Source organism: Hordeum vulgare, chromosome 7H (genome assembly GCF_904849725.1).
Source record: "Hordeum vulgare subsp. vulgare chromosome 7H, MorexV3_pseudomolecules_assembly, whole genome shotgun sequence".
NCBI classification, from domain to species: domain Eukaryota; kingdom Viridiplantae; phylum Streptophyta; class Magnoliopsida; order Poales; family Poaceae; genus Hordeum; species Hordeum vulgare.
This window is the reverse complement of record NC_058524.1, coordinates 11,703,588-11,721,831: the sequence shown is the minus strand read 5'-3', so window position 1 is coordinate 11,721,831 and position 18,244 is coordinate 11,703,588. Positions and strand designations below refer to the sequence as shown.

The window sequence follows — 18,244 nt, the reverse complement described above, 5'->3', positions numbered from 1 at the left end:
CTCCCACTTGATAAAGTCCAAATAATGAAGCAAGCATGCTGCACACAATTGACCGAAGTTTTAGTTTAAAACAGAAGGAAAGAACGAAACCAAAAGACTAACGCAAGTGCGAGTGTACATCCATGCCATTGTTATGTCACTCTCAATCACTTTTAGCTAGCATTATGGAGGATCTTTCAAGATATCAATCACTTTTAGCTAGCATTATGGAGGAACGATCAAGTTATTAATTTGGACATACTGGGTATGTCTATCAATGCCACTAAGTATATCAATAACAACACACCATTTTCAGTGAGATTTCAATGAAATTCATTGAATTTTACTAATTTCAGTAGACACCGAAATATTACGTTTCGGTCAAAATATTTCTGCAATTTCAGTAGTATACTGGAAATAAAATATTTTTCAAAATATTTTTTGAAAATTTGAAATGTTCAATTCATTTCAAGTGAATATTTTGGCCCTTTGGCCGAAATGCAAACTGAAATTACTGAATTTCACCGAATTTGAGTGATTTCAGTTGGTGCTGAGTTTTTTTCTAAACTGAAATTGAAAACCATACTATCGCCACGGTATATGTGTCTATCAATGACCTATATGACCTGTATCAATAACAACCTACAAATCTTGCTGTATAGTATGGTCCATGGTTCCTCTTAACAGAAGATATGACCTACCTTCTAAAAAATGATAATAATGCCGTGTCGGACATGTGGCAGAGAGACCTATGAGTAGTATCGAGCAGTGCTATATAAAGGCGTACCACACTCAGGTAGGAGTATCTAACAATGGAGTTCCTTGTGCTCATTGCTCTTTTTCTCTTGGGCTTGACCATACTGATCAGGCGGCGTAGCTACACCTACACTACTAGTACCAGACGTGCCGGTGCTCCAGCTGCCGTGGTGATCGAGAAGATCGCCGACCACGCCGTCGCTCACCGCGCGCTCGTCGAGAACGCCGACGACTTCTCGGACCGCCCGGTGGCGCCCTTTCTGGTCTTTCTGGAGAAGAGACACGGGCAGTACGGCGACGGCCTCGCCTCCGCGCCGTACGGCCCACTCTGGCGTGCATTCCGGTGCAACATCACCTCCGAGACCCTCCACCCATCGCGCCTCGGGCACGTCACGCCGCTGCAGAGGGAGGCCATCCATGGCCTCGTCGCCGCTTTGGAGAAGGAACTGCCGGTGGTCGCCGTTGTCCGCGACCACCTCTACCCTTCCGTCTTCTCGGTACTCGCGCGCCTGTGCTTCGGCGACGGCGTGGACGAGGGGCATGTGCGCGCCATGGGCTGCTTGATACGGGAGTTCCAGCAGGTTGCTGTCGGAGAGGCTCGGGCCTCGCCTGGCACCATGTTTGCCAAGCTCGCGGAATGGAGACGGCTGCGCCGGCTCTTGGCCATACACGGCCGGTTGGGCGAGTTGTACCTCCCTCTCGTCAACGCACGACGGGAGTGTCGACCGTCATGCGACGGAGGCGGCCGTCGTCCATACGTCGACTCGCTCATCGACCTACGCGTCCCAGCTGACGGAGGCCGGCGCGCTGTTAGGGACGATGAGTTCGTCAACCTGCTGTCGGAATTTCTGGGAGCTGGCACGGGGACGGTGGTGGCAAGCCTGGAATGGGCCCTCGCCCACCTGGTAAACGACCAGGAGGTCCAGAGAAAGCTTCGTGATGAGGTCGACGGCGCCGGCAGCTCCAGCAGCAGGAGCGACCTCATCCGTGGCATGCCGTATCTGAACGCGGTCGTGCTCGAGACCCTGCGCTTGCATCCACAGGTGCCCTTCGTGCAGCGCCACGTCAAGGCCGACGCGGCCGAGGTGCTGGGAGTCGGAGGGAAAACCAGCGATTTCATTGCACAGTTCAGTGTTGGAGACATGGGAAGGGACGGCAAGACGTGGACGGACCCCGACGAGTTCCGGCCGGAGCGGTTCCTGCCCGGCGGGGAGGCAGAGGACGTCGGCCCTTTGCCGGGGACCAAGGAGATAAGGATGATGCCATTCGGCGCGGGGCATAGGTTCTGCCCGGGCGTGGGTCTGGCCATGATGAACATCAAGTGCTTCCTGGCTGCGCTCGTGCGTGAGTTCGAGTGGGCGCCGCCGACGACGACGGAGGGATGCGCTGGCGTCGACCTGACAGAGCTCAACACCTTCATCAAGGCGATGAAGAAGCCCCTTTCCGCGCGTCTCACGCATCGCACTTGATCCTCGGCGTCTGGCGTTTGGTCACGTTGGGATGCATGGCGGCAGCCGTGGCCTTCTTCTTCCCAGACGTCGGGTTTGATCTGTAAATTTCTTGTTTCCCCTAATTCCAGTCTGGTGTGTGTGTGTGTGTGGCATGGGCAACTCCGTGCATGCCATCATACCGAATGCAGAGCTTGTGATGGCCATCTGGCCTCTATTGTATCTGAACTCCTATTGTATACTTGTGCACGTCATGCTATTATGAGATCTGATCATTGTGTATATATAAATGTTGTTGGAACCAAGGATCAACAAACGATGAGACAAAAACACGAGGAGACGAGAACGACAATGGATGCCCTCCCGGCGACAAACACCGGGACTTATACTCGCTTGTATTCTCCTCGGCTCGACCAAAACACAACGATTGCATGGCAACTTTTTAGATGACGGCACATCAACGGGTTTGCAAACCCAGACAATTACTGAGGAGGGAGATGTAGATAGGTTAGACCAAAATAGGAAACACCAAGAAAGATCTAAGCCCCATTTGTCGACTGCAATTGCAGGTAATGTTTTGAATTCTAGTCTAGCTATTTCGGCAGACACAGACCCTCTTGCTTTAGAGATTCGAAGAAAGCAAGAACTACGTCACAAGGGAAGGAGGGAAGCAAGACTGCAGCAAAATCTTCTTTGGCAAGCCCGGGGGACAGACACCGTCCTGGCCAATGAGTACTTTATGTTGGAATTGCCACGGAGCGGGCAAACCCGCGGCAATTCCAGAACTTCACGAATTCGCGAGGAAGTTTGCCCCTACCGTGCTGTGTATAATTGAGACCCAAATCAGTGGTGCATGTGTACAAGATCTAGCAAGTACTCTAGGTTATGAAAAATCATATGTTGTTAGTAGTCAAGGAAGAAGTGGAGGAATTGGTATATTTTGGAATAATGTAAGCAATATCGAGATTTTGGGTGATTCATGTTATCACATTGATGCAAAGGTGCAGGAGAATGGACATGACCCATGGAGACTCACTGTGATATATGGAGAGGCCCAAGCGCCGCTGCGACACCAAACATGGGACTTGATTAAGGGAATAGCAACTTTGAATGCTCTCCCATGGCTGTTTGTGGGAGATTTTAATGAAGTTCTATGACTGGATGAACATCAAGGAGTTGCGAACCGGAGTAATGCTTAGATTCATGCTTTTCGGGATGTTGTGGATGTTTGTATGCTCATGGATTTGGGCTACCAAGGCCGTTTCTGGACCTTTGAGAAAAAGTCACTGGTGGATCGTACACTCGGATACAGCTGGATCGCGCATTGGCATCACCCACCTGGTGCCCCAGGTTCCCGATGGCAGCGCTAAAATACCTCACGGCAGCGTCCTCTGACCATGGGCCAATCTCGCTCGAATTTGCGAGCACACAAGGGAACAACACTCTGCCCAGAAGTTTTCGATATGAGTTGATGTGGGAATCAGATGAGAACTAGCAGGAGGCTATATCCACTCTTTGGAACTCAGTTTTGCCTGACTATGGGGTGGGAGATTTCCGCGACAAACCTTTAAAGATCTCCAAGGACCCGACGGGGTGGAGCAGGGAATCATTTGGTAGAGTCCGGAAGAAAATTAAAGATCTTACGCACCAACTTCAGCACCTATGAGATGACCCAGCCAGAACATGACCTGTGCACAGAGAGATCAAGATCAGCGAGAGGCTTGTTGAATTATACCATAGGGAAGGGATCATGTGGCGTCATAGGTGAAGGCTACAATGGCTCTCTGAAGGGGATAAAAACATAATTTTTTTCCATATGCGGGCTAGCATGAGGAGGAAGAAAAATATGATCAAGGCGCTATAGTCCTCTCTTGGTATATACACGGAGGACCCAACAGTTTTAAAAACACTGGTGCTTGAATTTTACAAGTCACCGTATACTTCCAAGGGCGTGACTGGTATAGAGGATGTACTAATGCATGTACCATGCAATGTAACGCCGGCCATGAATGAATCTTTGTGTGCTGAATATATGAATGAAGAGGTGAAACAAGCTCTTTTCCAGATGTTTCCGACCAAAGCGCCTGGCCCAGACGGATTTCCGACGCATTTCTATCAAAGGCAATGGGATATATGTGGAGATGAGGTCTCCGTCATGGTGATGCACATCATAAGAGGGGACAAGAGTCGCGAGAATATTAATGACACTGTTCTTGTGTTGATCCCGAAGGTAATGAGCCCGACCCAGCTAACTCAGTTTAGACCTATAAGTCTCTGCAATGTGCTCTATAAATTAGCGTCCAAGGAGGTGGCTAACAGGCTCAAGGTAATCCCACCTGACATTATATCTGAAGAGCAGTCTGCCTTTGTGCCTGGAAGGCTCATTACTGACAACATCATATGTGCTTATGAGTGCCTTCACTTCATGAAATGAAACAAATCAAAAACTAATAGCCTTTGTGCTTTGAAACTTGACATGATGAAATCCCATGATAGGATCGAGTGGGATTATTTGCAGTCTATTATGAGTAAAGTGGGATTCACAGCCCTCTGGATCCAGATTGTAATGACCATGGTGAGATCTGTATCATTCTTGGTCCTGATCAATGATGAGAGGCTTGAGTAGTTTAAACCATCCAGAGGGATTCGGCAGGGAGATCCTATTTCCCCTTACCAATTCTTACTTGCCGTAGAGGGCCTTTCGTGCCTTTTAAAATCCAGTTCTTAGTCATCATCAACTGAACTCAAGGTAGTCCCCACAACGCCAGTTGTGAGCCATCTTCTTTTTGCAGATGTCACCATGTTGCTTTTTAAGTCTAGTGTGGAGGGTGCAAATCATGTATCAAACCTGCTCAATATTTTGCGCTGCTTCGGGACAAGGAGTGAACCATGAGAAGTCCTTGATTTATTTCACTAAGGCTGCCCGATTCTACCAAACTGGAAGTGAAGAATGTATAAATGTGCAGAATGAGTCGCTAAATGAGAAATACTTTGGCCTACCGACAGAGGTAGGATAGTCCAAGAATGGTTCTTTTAAGTATTTGTGTGATAGAGTTTGGGCAAAAGTGAAATGGTGGATGGAAAGACTACTTTCCACATGAGGGAAGGAGGTACTAATCAAATCAGTCGCATAATCTATCCCTGTTTTTTCTCTGTCTTGCTTCAGACTCCCGAGAGGACTCTGTGAAGGAATAACATCTATCATTCGCCAGTTTTGGTGGGGGAGCAAGCAAGGGAATAGAAGGCCTTCTTGGGTATCGTGTGATGTCATCACGAGGCCAAAAATCCTTGGTGGGCTTGGGTTTAGGGACAGGGAGATCTTCAACCTCGCCTTGCTATCAAGGCAAGCATGGCGGACTAAGCACACGTATTCTGAAATCCCTCTACTACCCGAACACATCTATCTTAGATGCAGATCTTGGATCCCACCCATCCTAGATTTGGTGTGCTATGATAGATGGAAGGAACATCTTTAACATGGGTATTATTCGTCAAATTGGGAATGGTGCTTCCACAAAAATATGGGAACATAACTGGATCCCTAGAGATGGTCTCTTCAAGCCAGTCACCTCCATAATCACTAATCCTCCGCAGCTGGTGGATGAACTGGTCGACCCGACAGGTGCTGAATGGAGAGATGAACTGGTTCGCCAGGCATTTTTGCCGATTGATGCTGAATCCATCCTTAAAATTCCCATGTGTATGCGTCAACTGGAGGATTTTAGAAATTTAGAAATTTCATACAACACTCCTATGATGACACCATGGCAAGTTTCATCACTTTTGGAGCTTGTTTACATGGTAGTTGAATGGAATTGCATTCTATCCTTTTTAGTTGCCTAAAAGTTAGTTAATGTTTCAAAAGTAGCAAACCAACTCAAAAAGTGTCCAAATTTCAGAACGGGGATTCTAGTGGTGTGTATTAATTATGAACACTGTTTTAACTTGAATTGCTTTTAAAAAAAACTGTATTTTGTGATGAAGGCGGTGCTTTCTGTTCAAAAGGGTGCTACTTCACCAAAAAGTGTTCAGTTTGTACACAAATTGCATCAAGTTTCTGCGGTAACGCTTTGAATTTTTACCACACCCTACAACAAAAATTTAGTTAATGCTTTGAAAATATCAAACCAACTATAAAATGGCTAAATTCGAGCATGGGGCTTCTAATGGTGTGTATTAATAATGGAAAATATTGTTTTTTTTCTATTTTTTTTTGGAATGGAGGTAAAAAATTTACTTCATCGATTAATCAAGAAGAAGAGAATTGCCCGGTTAGTTAACGGAAAACCAGGCAAAAACCGAGAAAAAAACCCGAGAAATTTTTGAATTTGAAATGCTTTAAAATGGATTTGTGTGTGGAACGCCGTGGTTTCCGTTCGAAAGTTTGATATATCGCGAGAGAATGTTGACTTTGTACACTAAGTGCATCATGGTCCTATGAAGACATCATGCGAAGTTTCATTTTCTTTCAGAGCATGAGGTGATATTACATGTTCAGAACGAGTTAGACTCGGTTGTGTTTAGTCAAACGTGCCATTCCTTTTGAAAAAGAGAGGTTAGTCAAACCCTCCTTCTCCGCTGTTCCACCCTCCCCCGCCGCAGCTCCTCATCACTTGTGTTGACCCAAATTGTAGTTTCCAATTTTTGCATCCATGTACATGATCATTAAAGGCCATAACCCCCTTGTTCCCACTCTCCTCCGCTAACAGAATGCCGCTTCTTTCTTTATCTTTGCATATGTAGTTCTGCACACCACCTACACGAATCTCCTCCAACACCAAATGCTCTTTGAAAGTGTTGCTTTGTGGTTGCCCTTAATTGCAACTTCGCAATTTCCTGCCTTGCATCCCATGAATTTTGAATTGACGCAAACACGAAATTTCCAAGAGCAACGGCACACATCACGTGGCTTGCCCTAACAATAGTTCCCAATGCAACACAAGAAAATTAATGGGAACGGTAAGCAACAAATATAAATGACAGCATCATATTTTGTACATTATCAATCATACATGTGTCAATCTATAGACCTCTTTTCGTTTCACGCACTCTCACATTTTATATATCCATGGCAATGTTTCATCCACCCATATTAGTATTTATTCTGCAGATCTTTTTTGTCAAACATTCAACAAACCAACTTTTGAAGAACTAGCCTAGGGAGCTAAGAATCTAAAGAACAAAGCGAATATCTATACTCCTTTTCCATTGCCAAAACTGCAGAGAGCTAAGCCACCTAAAAGGACTAAACGGCTAAAAAGATGACGACCGGATTTAAGCTGATCCGCCAAGCTAACCCCTTACCTTCAGATCAAGTACTACAACATTGATGTCATCAAGGCTATGCTCGTTGATGGCAAGATTTGTTAGGCGGATAGCGGCACAGACACATCGAACCTCTTGCTCCTTTCCTGCCGGCGCGTTCACATTCTTGCTCTTGTTTTCCAGGCATTTTGGAGCGACGCAACATGCCTTCTGGTTTGAGATCACATCCCACAGCCCGTTGCTTGCGAGGATGAGGCAGTCGTCGTCGTCCGACCTTGCGGTTATGGTAATACCTGGCTCACATGTTATTTCAAGATTGATGAGTGTGTGCCCTGTGAGTATATAGTTCAAATTCAAATGAGATTCAATAACTGAAGCGTCAGAACGACTATGTACTAAGAAAAATAAACTTAAAATGAACGAACTTCTCAAAAAAGAGAAAACATAATTTTTGTTATTTCTCTTTTGAATTTACTCAGGAAATCAACATTCATTTGAGTTCAGTAGGCAGTTTGAACTCGCAATATGGCATCAATGATAATAATACAGTACATAATAACATCCTTGATGAAATTATCACTGTTAAAAATTTACAAATTCATAGTTTACCAAAGGAAACAATATTTTCATATGTATTGTTGCATAACACTCGGGGCTTTATAAATACTACATTTAGTTTAATGACAGACAAAAAATAAGAATGTATGTCAAATATTCAGCTATTCAAATAATAGGCTTCGCTATAGGTGTTTAGATCAACATCAGTCACTTTTCTAGGTTCATACAAATAAACTATTCCTACAAGCTTGCTTTATTTATTAAGTTATAGACTCATTTTGACTTGGTACATGTGTGATGTGAGTAACTAGCTAAGTTACTCAATTAATTTATCTTTCTCCGCATTAACTCATTGTTACATAGGCAAATTTGCTGAGTTGGATCCTATGTTACTCATAAAGTTACTACCACTAGTGCTAGAACATAATAGAAAAGGTAAATCCAGCACTGATGATGCATGGGAACAAAACAACATATTTTATTTATATAAACTAAACTACTTGAAAAATTACCACTTTATTTTACATAACACTAGCCTTTTCTTTCTTTTTTCTTAAGAAGGTGGTGGCAAATTTTTTTTAGAAGCACGGATTAGTTAATGGCCAAACGCCAACCGAGACATCGACCAGCCAGTAGCTGACAACGCCAGGAAGGAGGCTTGTTTGCTTTTAACATAACACGACGCATGCAGAGGTGGGAACACATTTTGATGCATGAACGATAGCCGTTTTTGTTTTTGTTTAGTTTCTTGACTTTAACCATTTTAGAAGAAGGTTAACGCTACTTGTCGTTGTCCATACCTAAAGCTCGCGACCCCGTCGGCCCGTCGTTGTGGTGCATCACGCCGCCGGCCGCCATCTCGTCCGGCCGTGCCGGCTGCATCCACGCATGAAGCTCACATTAATCCCCAGTGATTATTCGATAAGAAGAGAAACACAACAAACATGACACCAGCAGCAGCTTGCTCACCTGCTTGTGGTCCTGGGAGAGCGGCACGGCGCGGCCAGCGCGGCAGAGCACGGCGCGGGAGTCGCCGCAGTTGGCGACGAGGATGCGGCCGCCGACCACCAGCGCCACCACGGCCGTCGACCCCATGATGGTGCCCCTTGGCACCGCCGACGCCGCCAGCTCGTCCGCCCGCGCGAAGCTCTGCCTCAGCGCGCCCTTCCACGCGCACACTTCCGCCCCTTCGTCTTGATGCTGCTTCTTTCGGTGGGCTGCGGCCGCGCCGGTCAGCTCTTCCGCCAGGATCGCGTGCATGTGGTCCCTCAACAGCGCCGACACCTGCACCGCCATGGAAATTAGTTTGTACAGAGTCTACAAACAAGTTGGTGTTGAGCTACTAGAGCCTGGCCACGTTCGTAGAGGGGTTACCACGGGGCCGCCGTGGCCGTCGAAGACGGCGAAGAAGTGCATGCGCGAGCCGTCAACCCAGGTGCAGAAGGACGGCCGCATCGACACGGTGTCCTGCATGGCCACCCCGTGCTCCCGCGACTTCCCCGCCGCACCGTATGCCCCGCGCCACGCCGCCCGCACTAGCGCACCGGAGCCCTCCGCTTCCTTGCCGACGGGTGACCGCAGGTGGCATCCATCGCCGGCCGCGGGCACGTTGTTGATGCCGACGACGGATTGATCCTTGGCAAGAGCAGGTTGAGCGGGACGGGTGCGGATCCCGAAGCAGGAGAACATCTTCATTTTGGCTATCAACCAATTTGGCCAGAAGAAACACGAGACAGTACTGAGCGAGGAAGCTCCACAGAAACGGACGATCGATGGAGGCGCACAAGATGGGGTTACTTGTAGTACTTTTTTGTGCTCGCGTCGCGTTTTTTGGATGCATATTAAGGGCGCGGGCTGCTAAACTAATAAGGCTTGCTGCATTACTGCTTCCTCATTTTCACCTGTATATATTTGTTCATTGATGGAAAATGGCCTTATCTTCTACTCCGTATTTATTGCCCGTAATTAATTTCTTCTTCATATTATCGCAAGTAGTACTAGAAAGATACATTGGCTCTTAGCGTACGCTCCAAAATTATATGGTAAATATAAGTTTTTGTAGAGATTTCACTAGTGGACCACATACAGATGTATATAAACATATTTTAGAGCATACATTCAATCATTTTGCTCCGTATGTAGACACATAGTAAAATTGCTTAAAAGACTTATATTTCAAAACGGAGGGAGTAGATTTCTAGAAACAACCCTCCATGTACTAATCATAAATATAATATTAAAATAAAGCATACATAGTACTTCATCCGTCTCAAAATGAATGTCTTAAACTTAGTAGTACAATTTTTCTCCTAGCGTTAGTACAAAATTAAGACGGTTATTTTGAAACGGAAGAGTATAATAAACATAAGGAGTAAATTAATGATAGGAATAACATTTGTACTACAAATTTGGGAGAAAATAATGTGCAATCAGTGCATTATGATAAGTTACTGTACCAAATGACAATTGTAATAAATGATATCAAGATTGGGTTGCGCCATGACTTAACTGGGAGCGGTTGCGCGCCATGACCTAATGGAGGCCGGCTGCGTGCCATAACCTTTTTTCAGGGCCGGCTGCCAAATATCACAGACATGCGCACACACACAAAAAGACTATTTGCCAATGGCCTCAATCATGCCCTCTTTTCTTCTCTTTCTCTATGTTCTGAAAAACATTCCCGATGTACAAGTCAAACCATATATATCGCGTTGAAAATATCTCACCATGTACAAGTACACAATAGCTTCCATCCGGCGCGCCGGCCGAATCGTTCGGCCAGTAGCGCGCGGGCCGCTCGCCTCACTGGCATGTTCATGCAACATTTTTTCGTCAAATTTGCTGCAACCATGTGTTATTTTGATACAAACGTTTTCCGTGTAGTTTTTTTTCTCATCTAAATTTGTTGCAACCAGCGTTCATATTTGCTACAAGCGTTTTTTATTTACTACATTTATCCAGTAAAAAAACTGCACATACGTTTGGTTGCAACTCGAGTTTGTTGGATTTTTGCTACAACCGGCGTTTTAACATTTGCTACAACCGTGTTATTTTTTGCTACAACCGGCAACATTTTTTGCTGCAACCGTTCACTAAAAAGTTACATACACGTCACGTAGTACAACCGACGTTTGACTTTTGCTACCATGTATCATCTTCTTTGTTTTTTTGCTACCATTTAACTGTTGGAACACACTAGGTGCTTTTGAAAACTAGATCCTGCATGGACAAGTTTCAACGAAAAAAATTGTGCAATTTAATCCTCGTTTGGTGCAACTGACTAGCAGTCGATGTGCAACTATCTGATGTCGATGTGCAACATTCCTCTTACAAATAGACGTATAATTTTCACTGATGGCACCTTCATCCCTATCTATCCCTGACAGTGAGGTGTGCAACTTTGTTTGTTGGTCCGGCCAACTCCCTATTAGTTGATGTGCAGCTTTTTTCATGTCTCTGGATTTACAATTTTCATGTTTGCTGTCTCAGTCGACTGTTAACAATGGATGTGCAACTTCGGATGCTATCATGGCCAACTACCTAATGGTGACGTGCAACTTTCCCCCGTACCCTTCTTAATGTGCAGTTTTCCCTGCTAGCACCTCGTCGGAACCACCCCTCCTAGATGTGCAATTTTAGCACCTTGTTTATATGCAACTTTTCACTATCCTCAGAATATGCAGTTTTCATCATCCAACTACCACTTACAGTGATATATGCAACTTCATCTGCTACCACGGCCAACTTGTAGCAAACTACACATTCACATGTGGACGGGGGAATCGCACATTGAGTCATAGGAAGTTGGCTAGAACAAAAGACTAAGTTGCACATATCGCTGATAAGGTAGGTGTACAGGGAGTGCCCACGGTGAAAAACTACGTATTCATGAGTTGGGAGGAGAGTTGCATATAGACTACCAGGAAGTTGGCCGGGGAGTAAACTAATTGCACATCAGAAAAAGTCCGTTATCATGGGTTGTTAGATTGCAACATCATAAAAACTAGATCATTGAGCTTCAAAATTGGTTTTGAGAAATGCTGCAACGTGCAATATTAAAGTTGCACCGTGTAGTAATATAGTTACATTGTATATAACGAAAGTTGGCATAAAAAATGTTCGTCAAAATAGACCCATTCGAGATCTAGTTTCAAAGCTAAGCTCTCGTCGTGAAAATTCCCACGCTCAAAACGGATCAGAATTTCAATGTGTGGTTTGAAAGATTCAACTTTTCAAATTATAAAAACAGGAAATAAATGCATGTTGAATCTGTTATTTTCAACAGGCATGACCAGTGCAGACATATTTAATGAATACAAACACATGCGTTAATTAGGAGACAAAAGAAAACTATACATGCATGTGTGTCGGAGGGCTGCTCGCTATCGCCAAGTGCAGGCGCACTGGTGAGAATTTAGTTTGATTAATAGCCAGTCCCGTGCGTAAGTAAGCACATATATATGTGCTCAACGGCCAGCACAAACTGTTGAGCACATATATATGAGCGAACGCTAGTATTACTCGGAAACCTACAGCTAGGAACTCAACGTCTAACACTCCTGTTTAAACACGAACACTAGTAGAGGACACTGGACACGTCTAGGTAGAAGTCATGAACCCGACACTCATTTAGGCCAACTCCAACATGTACTATACGTGAAACTTCTATCTAGTACTAACATAATCCGGATTTAGTTCGTTTCCCACCTGGTGTGCTCTCGTTCTAGGCGGATCGGCACAATCTATACTAGAAGACTAGCATGCATAAATACAGGACGGAAGGCTTGTTCTTGATTGAGTTGGGTCGTCAGACAGATAGATATGTCGTCGTGGTCTTGCCCGGAAGGCTTGTTCTACTTCGTCGCGACATCGGCCGTTGCCAGTGCTGCTTTCACCTGGGCAACGTGGGCGTTGCTCGAGGACCACCACGATAGACTCGCCTACAACCAACTCCGCGCGGGCATCAACCCCTTGGACGCCACCGGCAGCCTCAGAACCCTGGTCGCCGCCGCGGCTGATCCCGGCATCGGCCGTGACGATGAGATCGACCGCGTCGTCTGCATCCTCTGCCGGCGCACCAAGAACTGCGCCGCCCTCGTCGGCCCCGCGGGGGTCGGCAAGACGGCCATCGTCGAGGGCCTCGCGCAGCGAATCGCTGCCGGTAACGTCCCCGACACGCTCATCGGCGCCCGCATCGTGGAGATTGACATGGGGTCCATGGTTGCCGGGACGCACTGGCGCGGCATGTTCGAGCAGCGCTTCAAAGACGCCATCAAGCAGGCCGAGGAGGCGCAAGGCAAGGTGATCCTTTTCATCGACGAGATGCACATGGTTGTAGGCGCCGGCGGCGTGGACGCCGCCAACATACTCAAGCCGGCGTTGGCCCGTGGTCGCATCCGCTGCGTAGGCTCCACGACCTCGGAAGAGTATCAAAAGTACATCCAGAAGGATGCTGCGCTCGAGCGGCGGTTCCAGAAGGTTGACGTCGAGGAGCCGAGCTGCATGCGACCATTGCCATCTTGCAGGGTCTGAAGCACAGGTACCAAGATCACCATGGAGTGAAAATCGACGACGATGCTCTTGTAGCCGCTGCACACCTCGCTGCCCGCTATATTACCGGTACGTGTACGTACATCAAGAATTCAGTTTATTCTTCTATACGTATGACTTAATTATAGTATGTGATTGTGTATGTTGAAAGATAGTTGATGTATTTGCCCTTTGATCATTGCCAGGCCGCAAATTCCCTGATAAAGCAATTGATCTTATGGATGAGGCATGCGCTACAACAAAAATGCACGCCGACAAACATATGACAGCCAAAAATGAACAAACGAGCTATACAAGTACACTGAATAATGAGGAACAGAAGGCAGTGGAAATTATTATTGGACCAGGGCATGTAGCACGGGTAAGCCTGAACAATTAATTCTCACATGTTATTTGTTCTAGGGAAATTCCTGTATGATTTTAATGTGATGTGTTTGTGACATCGAAATTTTATTTGTAGGTTGTCAGCCGATGGACTAAAATTCCTCTCGCTACTCTTGACCAAGAGGAGAAGGAGAAGTTGACCCACCTAGCCAAAAAATTGCATGAGCGTGTTGTTGGGCAGGATGAAGCTGTTAATTTCGTTGCGCAAGCAGTCCTACGTTCCAGGGTCGGCTTTGGTCAATCTGGACAACCGATAAGTGCATTCCTCTTTCTGGGCCCGCTTGGTGTCGGAAAAACAGAACTTGCTAAAGCTCTCGCCGAAAAGATATTTGACAATGAGAAGGCGTTGATTCGCTTTGATATGTCGGAACATGCTCAGAGTGGGTCCGTGTCACGTCTCATTGGAGGACCTCGAAGGTTTTATTCTTATACTTTGTTATGCACACTTCTTGTTTCTCGACACACTCATGTCTTACAATATTTTGTTTATTTTTGAAAGCTACGAAGAAGATGGACAACTCACCGAGAAAGTCAAGAGGTGCCCATACAGTGTTATCCTTTTTGAACAAGTGGATAAAGCAAATGATTTGGTATTCAAGGTGTTTCTTCAACTCCTTGACCATGGTATGTTGACTGACGGCAAAGGACAGGTCGTAGATTTCAAGAACACTATCATCATTATGACGTCAAATCTAGGAGCAGAGCACCTAACATCGAGATTGACCGGCAAAAATACAATCAATGGTGAAAGAGATCTCCTCATGAAACAGGTTCCTGAATCCCAACGATCTATTGTAACGCCCTCCGTGGGCAAGCCAAGGATTGTCGTCTAACATATACTTGTTCATGCAGGTTAAGAATCGCTTCAAGCCTGAATTTATCAATAGACTAAGTCAGGTTGTGATATTTGAGCCACTTTCGCACAGTGAAATGAGGGAGATTGTGAAAATTCAGATGAAGAATGTTGTTGCGACCGTAGCTAACAAGGGTATCTCTCTACTTACAACTGATGCGGCCCTAGACTTCATTTCGTCAGAATCACATGACCTGGTGAGTACATATATATAGCTTCATATTTATAACCATCACAGGATGAAGATCCAATGTCCAGCTTTTAACCCTTCAATGCTCATAGGTGCATGGTGCAAGGCACATAAGAAGGTGGGTGCAGAATCACGTGACCACGATTCTCTCTGACATGTTGGTCGACGGAGAAGCTTGTGCAGGCTCGACAATCTCCATCGATGCTGCAGATGATAAGAGGGAGCTAACGTTCCAAGTGCTGAAGAAGCAGCAGGAGAGTTGGCAGATCAATGAGATGATTTTTGCTGTTGTCACTCCCATGATAGATAAAGAAGATGCATGATCATACATAATGTATCGGCATGTAAAATGTACATAGAAGTCATCAAGTGCACATATACATTTAGTAATAAATGTTTAATGAATGTAATGACAAGTGTGTCACACGCATTTTTTTTACAATGTATACTGGTGTTTATTGTTTCTTTGTTTGATTGATTTTTCTTCCTTCACTTGCAACCGTTAACAACTTACCATGCTTCAAGAAAATGGGTCAATTGTGTTATTAGTAAAGGAACTCAAGCTGATTGCATGCTTTCGGTCAACAACGCCTCAGGAAATAGTTAGATTTAGGCCACTAACTTGGCTGTTTGATTTCAACAGGGGTCGAAACACGACGTCAAGGTCAAAGGCATCATTCACTAGCCAGCAGAGTGCAGAGCGGTCTATTCATCTGTGTGATTACATGATATATATTCTTAGGACACTGCTACACAACGTGCGGGCCATGCAGGGCGGTTCCCTCGCAAGAACGACGGGTGGGTGTTATCGTTTAGTGCCACATGTACGTAGGCGGTCGCGCACGGTTGCTCGCGTCACCGTGTGGTAAAACTGCTTTTCGCACACACAATGCTTGTACGGTGATAAATGAGAACTGCAGTTGTGCATATGTGATAGCTACAGTTATGCATATGTGACAAATAGTTAATCACACATGTCAAATATGGTAACCATACATGACAACTATATTTTGATCATACGTGGCAACTACTTAATCACACATGGTAACTATGATAGATCATACACAACGACTATGGTTTGATCACACGTGGTAACTCCAGCAATTAGTTTCACATGGCAACTATATTTAATGATACATAGCAACTAATCTTAATCATACATGTCAACTACATTTAATTAGACATGGCAACTATAGCTAAATACACATGACAACTATAGTTAACGGTTTAGCTAAAACACATCTAGATGTGAGATAAGTATTGCATATCCAAGTTCTGTATCATTGGTCTTATATGGAGATTCGCATGGGGATTACTTTTAAACTTTTTATGCTTAATTTAGTCATTTGGATATGTAATAATTATGTCACATCTAGATGTGTCCTAGACACACCCATAAGTAAATTACACACGCGTTCGTGCTCACGGGATGGAGGTGAGAGTAATTGTTATTGGTTTGGCGTGAGGGCCCTCGCAGCTGTTCCTGAACATGTGGGCAGTGTTGATATTCGCACACATGGTGGTGTAGGTTGGCTCCTGGTACGACTGAATGAATCATGTGGTCGCGTATGCATTATGCCATACATGTGATGAATATTGAAACCCATTTTATTGTCACTCGAAAAAAAAACATGAAAGCAGGCCTGTCATCTGGAGGTGCGTTTTTAACATTAACTTTTTGTATAATTTAACACCTGTCACCCGCGTGGAGATAAACTAAAAGTTGGGAAAGCATCTACTTGGAATTTATAATTTAACTTTTTTATATGGAAAAGGATTATCATCCACCGGCGATCGCGCGCGGCTGTCTGCCAGCTCCTTAGCCGTTTGATTTGATCAGACAGTCGTACATCATCCTGCGTGTGTCAAAGCCACTTTTGTTTCTTGCAACTAGCATATTCTTGATACTGGATAACAGTAGGGATGTTTCGGGGGGTCGTCTGGCTCCACTCTATTCTCGCTCGGTCAATTTGCTTTCCTCCACCGCTTGGTTCTCTGCCCTTTTTTTTGCAACACGATCTCTGCTGCGAAAAGAATTTGTAACATTATCTGTGTTGTAAAAATTTCTTTATCAAGATCTATGTTACAAAATGTTTCTGCAACATGATCTTTATTGCAAATATAAAGGATCACAGACGACCGCTATATTGCGAGATCAGGACGGCGATCCACTGGCTGTTTGTTTCAGGAGTTATTTCTGCAACGCGGTCGTTGTTTCTGCAACATGACTGTTCTTTCAGGAATTGTTTCTACAACATGGTCATTATTTCCGCGACGGAGATGATGTTTCATAAATTAACCCAGGCTTTTCGATGCCATCTGCTCGAAGACGGTAGTTTAGCTCCTGCACGTCGGCGGCGGACTGATTTTACGGCGGGCTGACGACGGCTTCGGGCCGGGCGCAGCTCTGTAGGGGCCAAGGAAGAGTGTCTAGTTTCCGTAATAAATCGGTTGTTGCGGTTAATAACGACTGACCATGCGACGGGATGCGGCGTTAGATCAAACGGTTGTTAGCTCGGGCATCCAACAGCTGGATAGGTGACAGATAATTTTTAAAAATCATCCGACGGACGAGTAGTGTTTCCCCTTTTATCTATACCTAATAATAAAGAGGCTATTGCTTCCGTCGGAAAACCCACCGCGGCATTTTTATGAAAAAAACCTATATTTTTTGTTATTCAACCAGCGCTTCATCATTTATCTACAACGCAAAAGGAAAAACAATTCGCTGTAAAAATTATACCCATACGCATCGCCTCCTCCCGTCGACCCTGGGCCACCCTGGCCTGTGCCCAGGCCGCCGCCACACCACTCGCCGCCGTGGCCGACCTCAACCGCCACCGCTGCCGATCTCAACCCACCCACCTCCGCGGCCGTACCTCTCCCCGCCCCTCGTTGCGGCGCTCGAGCACATCGCGTCGACCCTGGTCCATCCTGACATGTGCCCAGGCCGCTGCCACACCACTCGCCGCCGCGGCCGACCTTAACCACCACTGTTGTCGATCTCAACCTACTCGCCTCTGCGGCCGTACCTCTACCCGCTTGATGCCCCCGTTTCGGCGCTCGAGCACAGCTTCTGGATCAAATCAACGCGACAACTAGAGTGACTGGGGATGATGCGTCTGCTGGATGCAGAACGGCGGCGGCGCACGAATAAGGCGCGGCGGAGTGAAGTACTTGCTGGTGGAGGCGGGCCTCCATGGCTCACACGGGGAACTCCGAGGTTTTGGCGCGGCAACGGCGACTCCTTATGGTCAGATA

At 45.7% G+C, this 18,244-nt stretch overlaps 2 protein-coding genes and 1 pseudogene across 2 annotated transcripts; 2 read left to right on the top strand and 1 right to left on the bottom strand.

The window, feature by feature from the left end:
* Positions 1 to 791: 791 nt before the first annotated feature.
* LOC123410053 (cytochrome P450 89A2-like) lies at positions 792 to 2,484 on the top strand. The gene has a single exon (XM_045102936.1). It carries the CDS (start codon positions 792 to 794, stop codon positions 2,202 to 2,204), a length of 1,413 nt encoding a protein of 470 aa, XP_044958871.1. The 3' UTR covers positions 2,205 to 2,484.
* Positions 2,485 to 8,522: 6,038 nt separating this feature from the next.
* Positions 8,523 to 9,863, bottom strand: LOC123412405 (probable protein phosphatase 2C 37). Its single transcript, XM_045105346.1, has 3 exons — positions 9,381 to 9,863; positions 8,976 to 9,290; positions 8,523 to 8,882 (listed from the first exon to the last, which is right to left on the bottom strand). The coding sequence occupies exons 1-3, from the start codon at positions 9,699 to 9,701 to the stop codon at positions 8,787 to 8,789; spliced, it is 732 nt and encodes a 243-aa protein (XP_044961281.1). The 5' UTR covers positions 9,702 to 9,863; the 3' UTR covers positions 8,523 to 8,786.
* A 2,964-nt stretch (positions 9,864 to 12,827) lies between these two features.
* LOC123408017 lies at positions 12,828 to 15,306 on the top strand (annotated as a pseudogene).
* Positions 15,307 to 18,244: the final 2,938 nt, after the last annotated feature.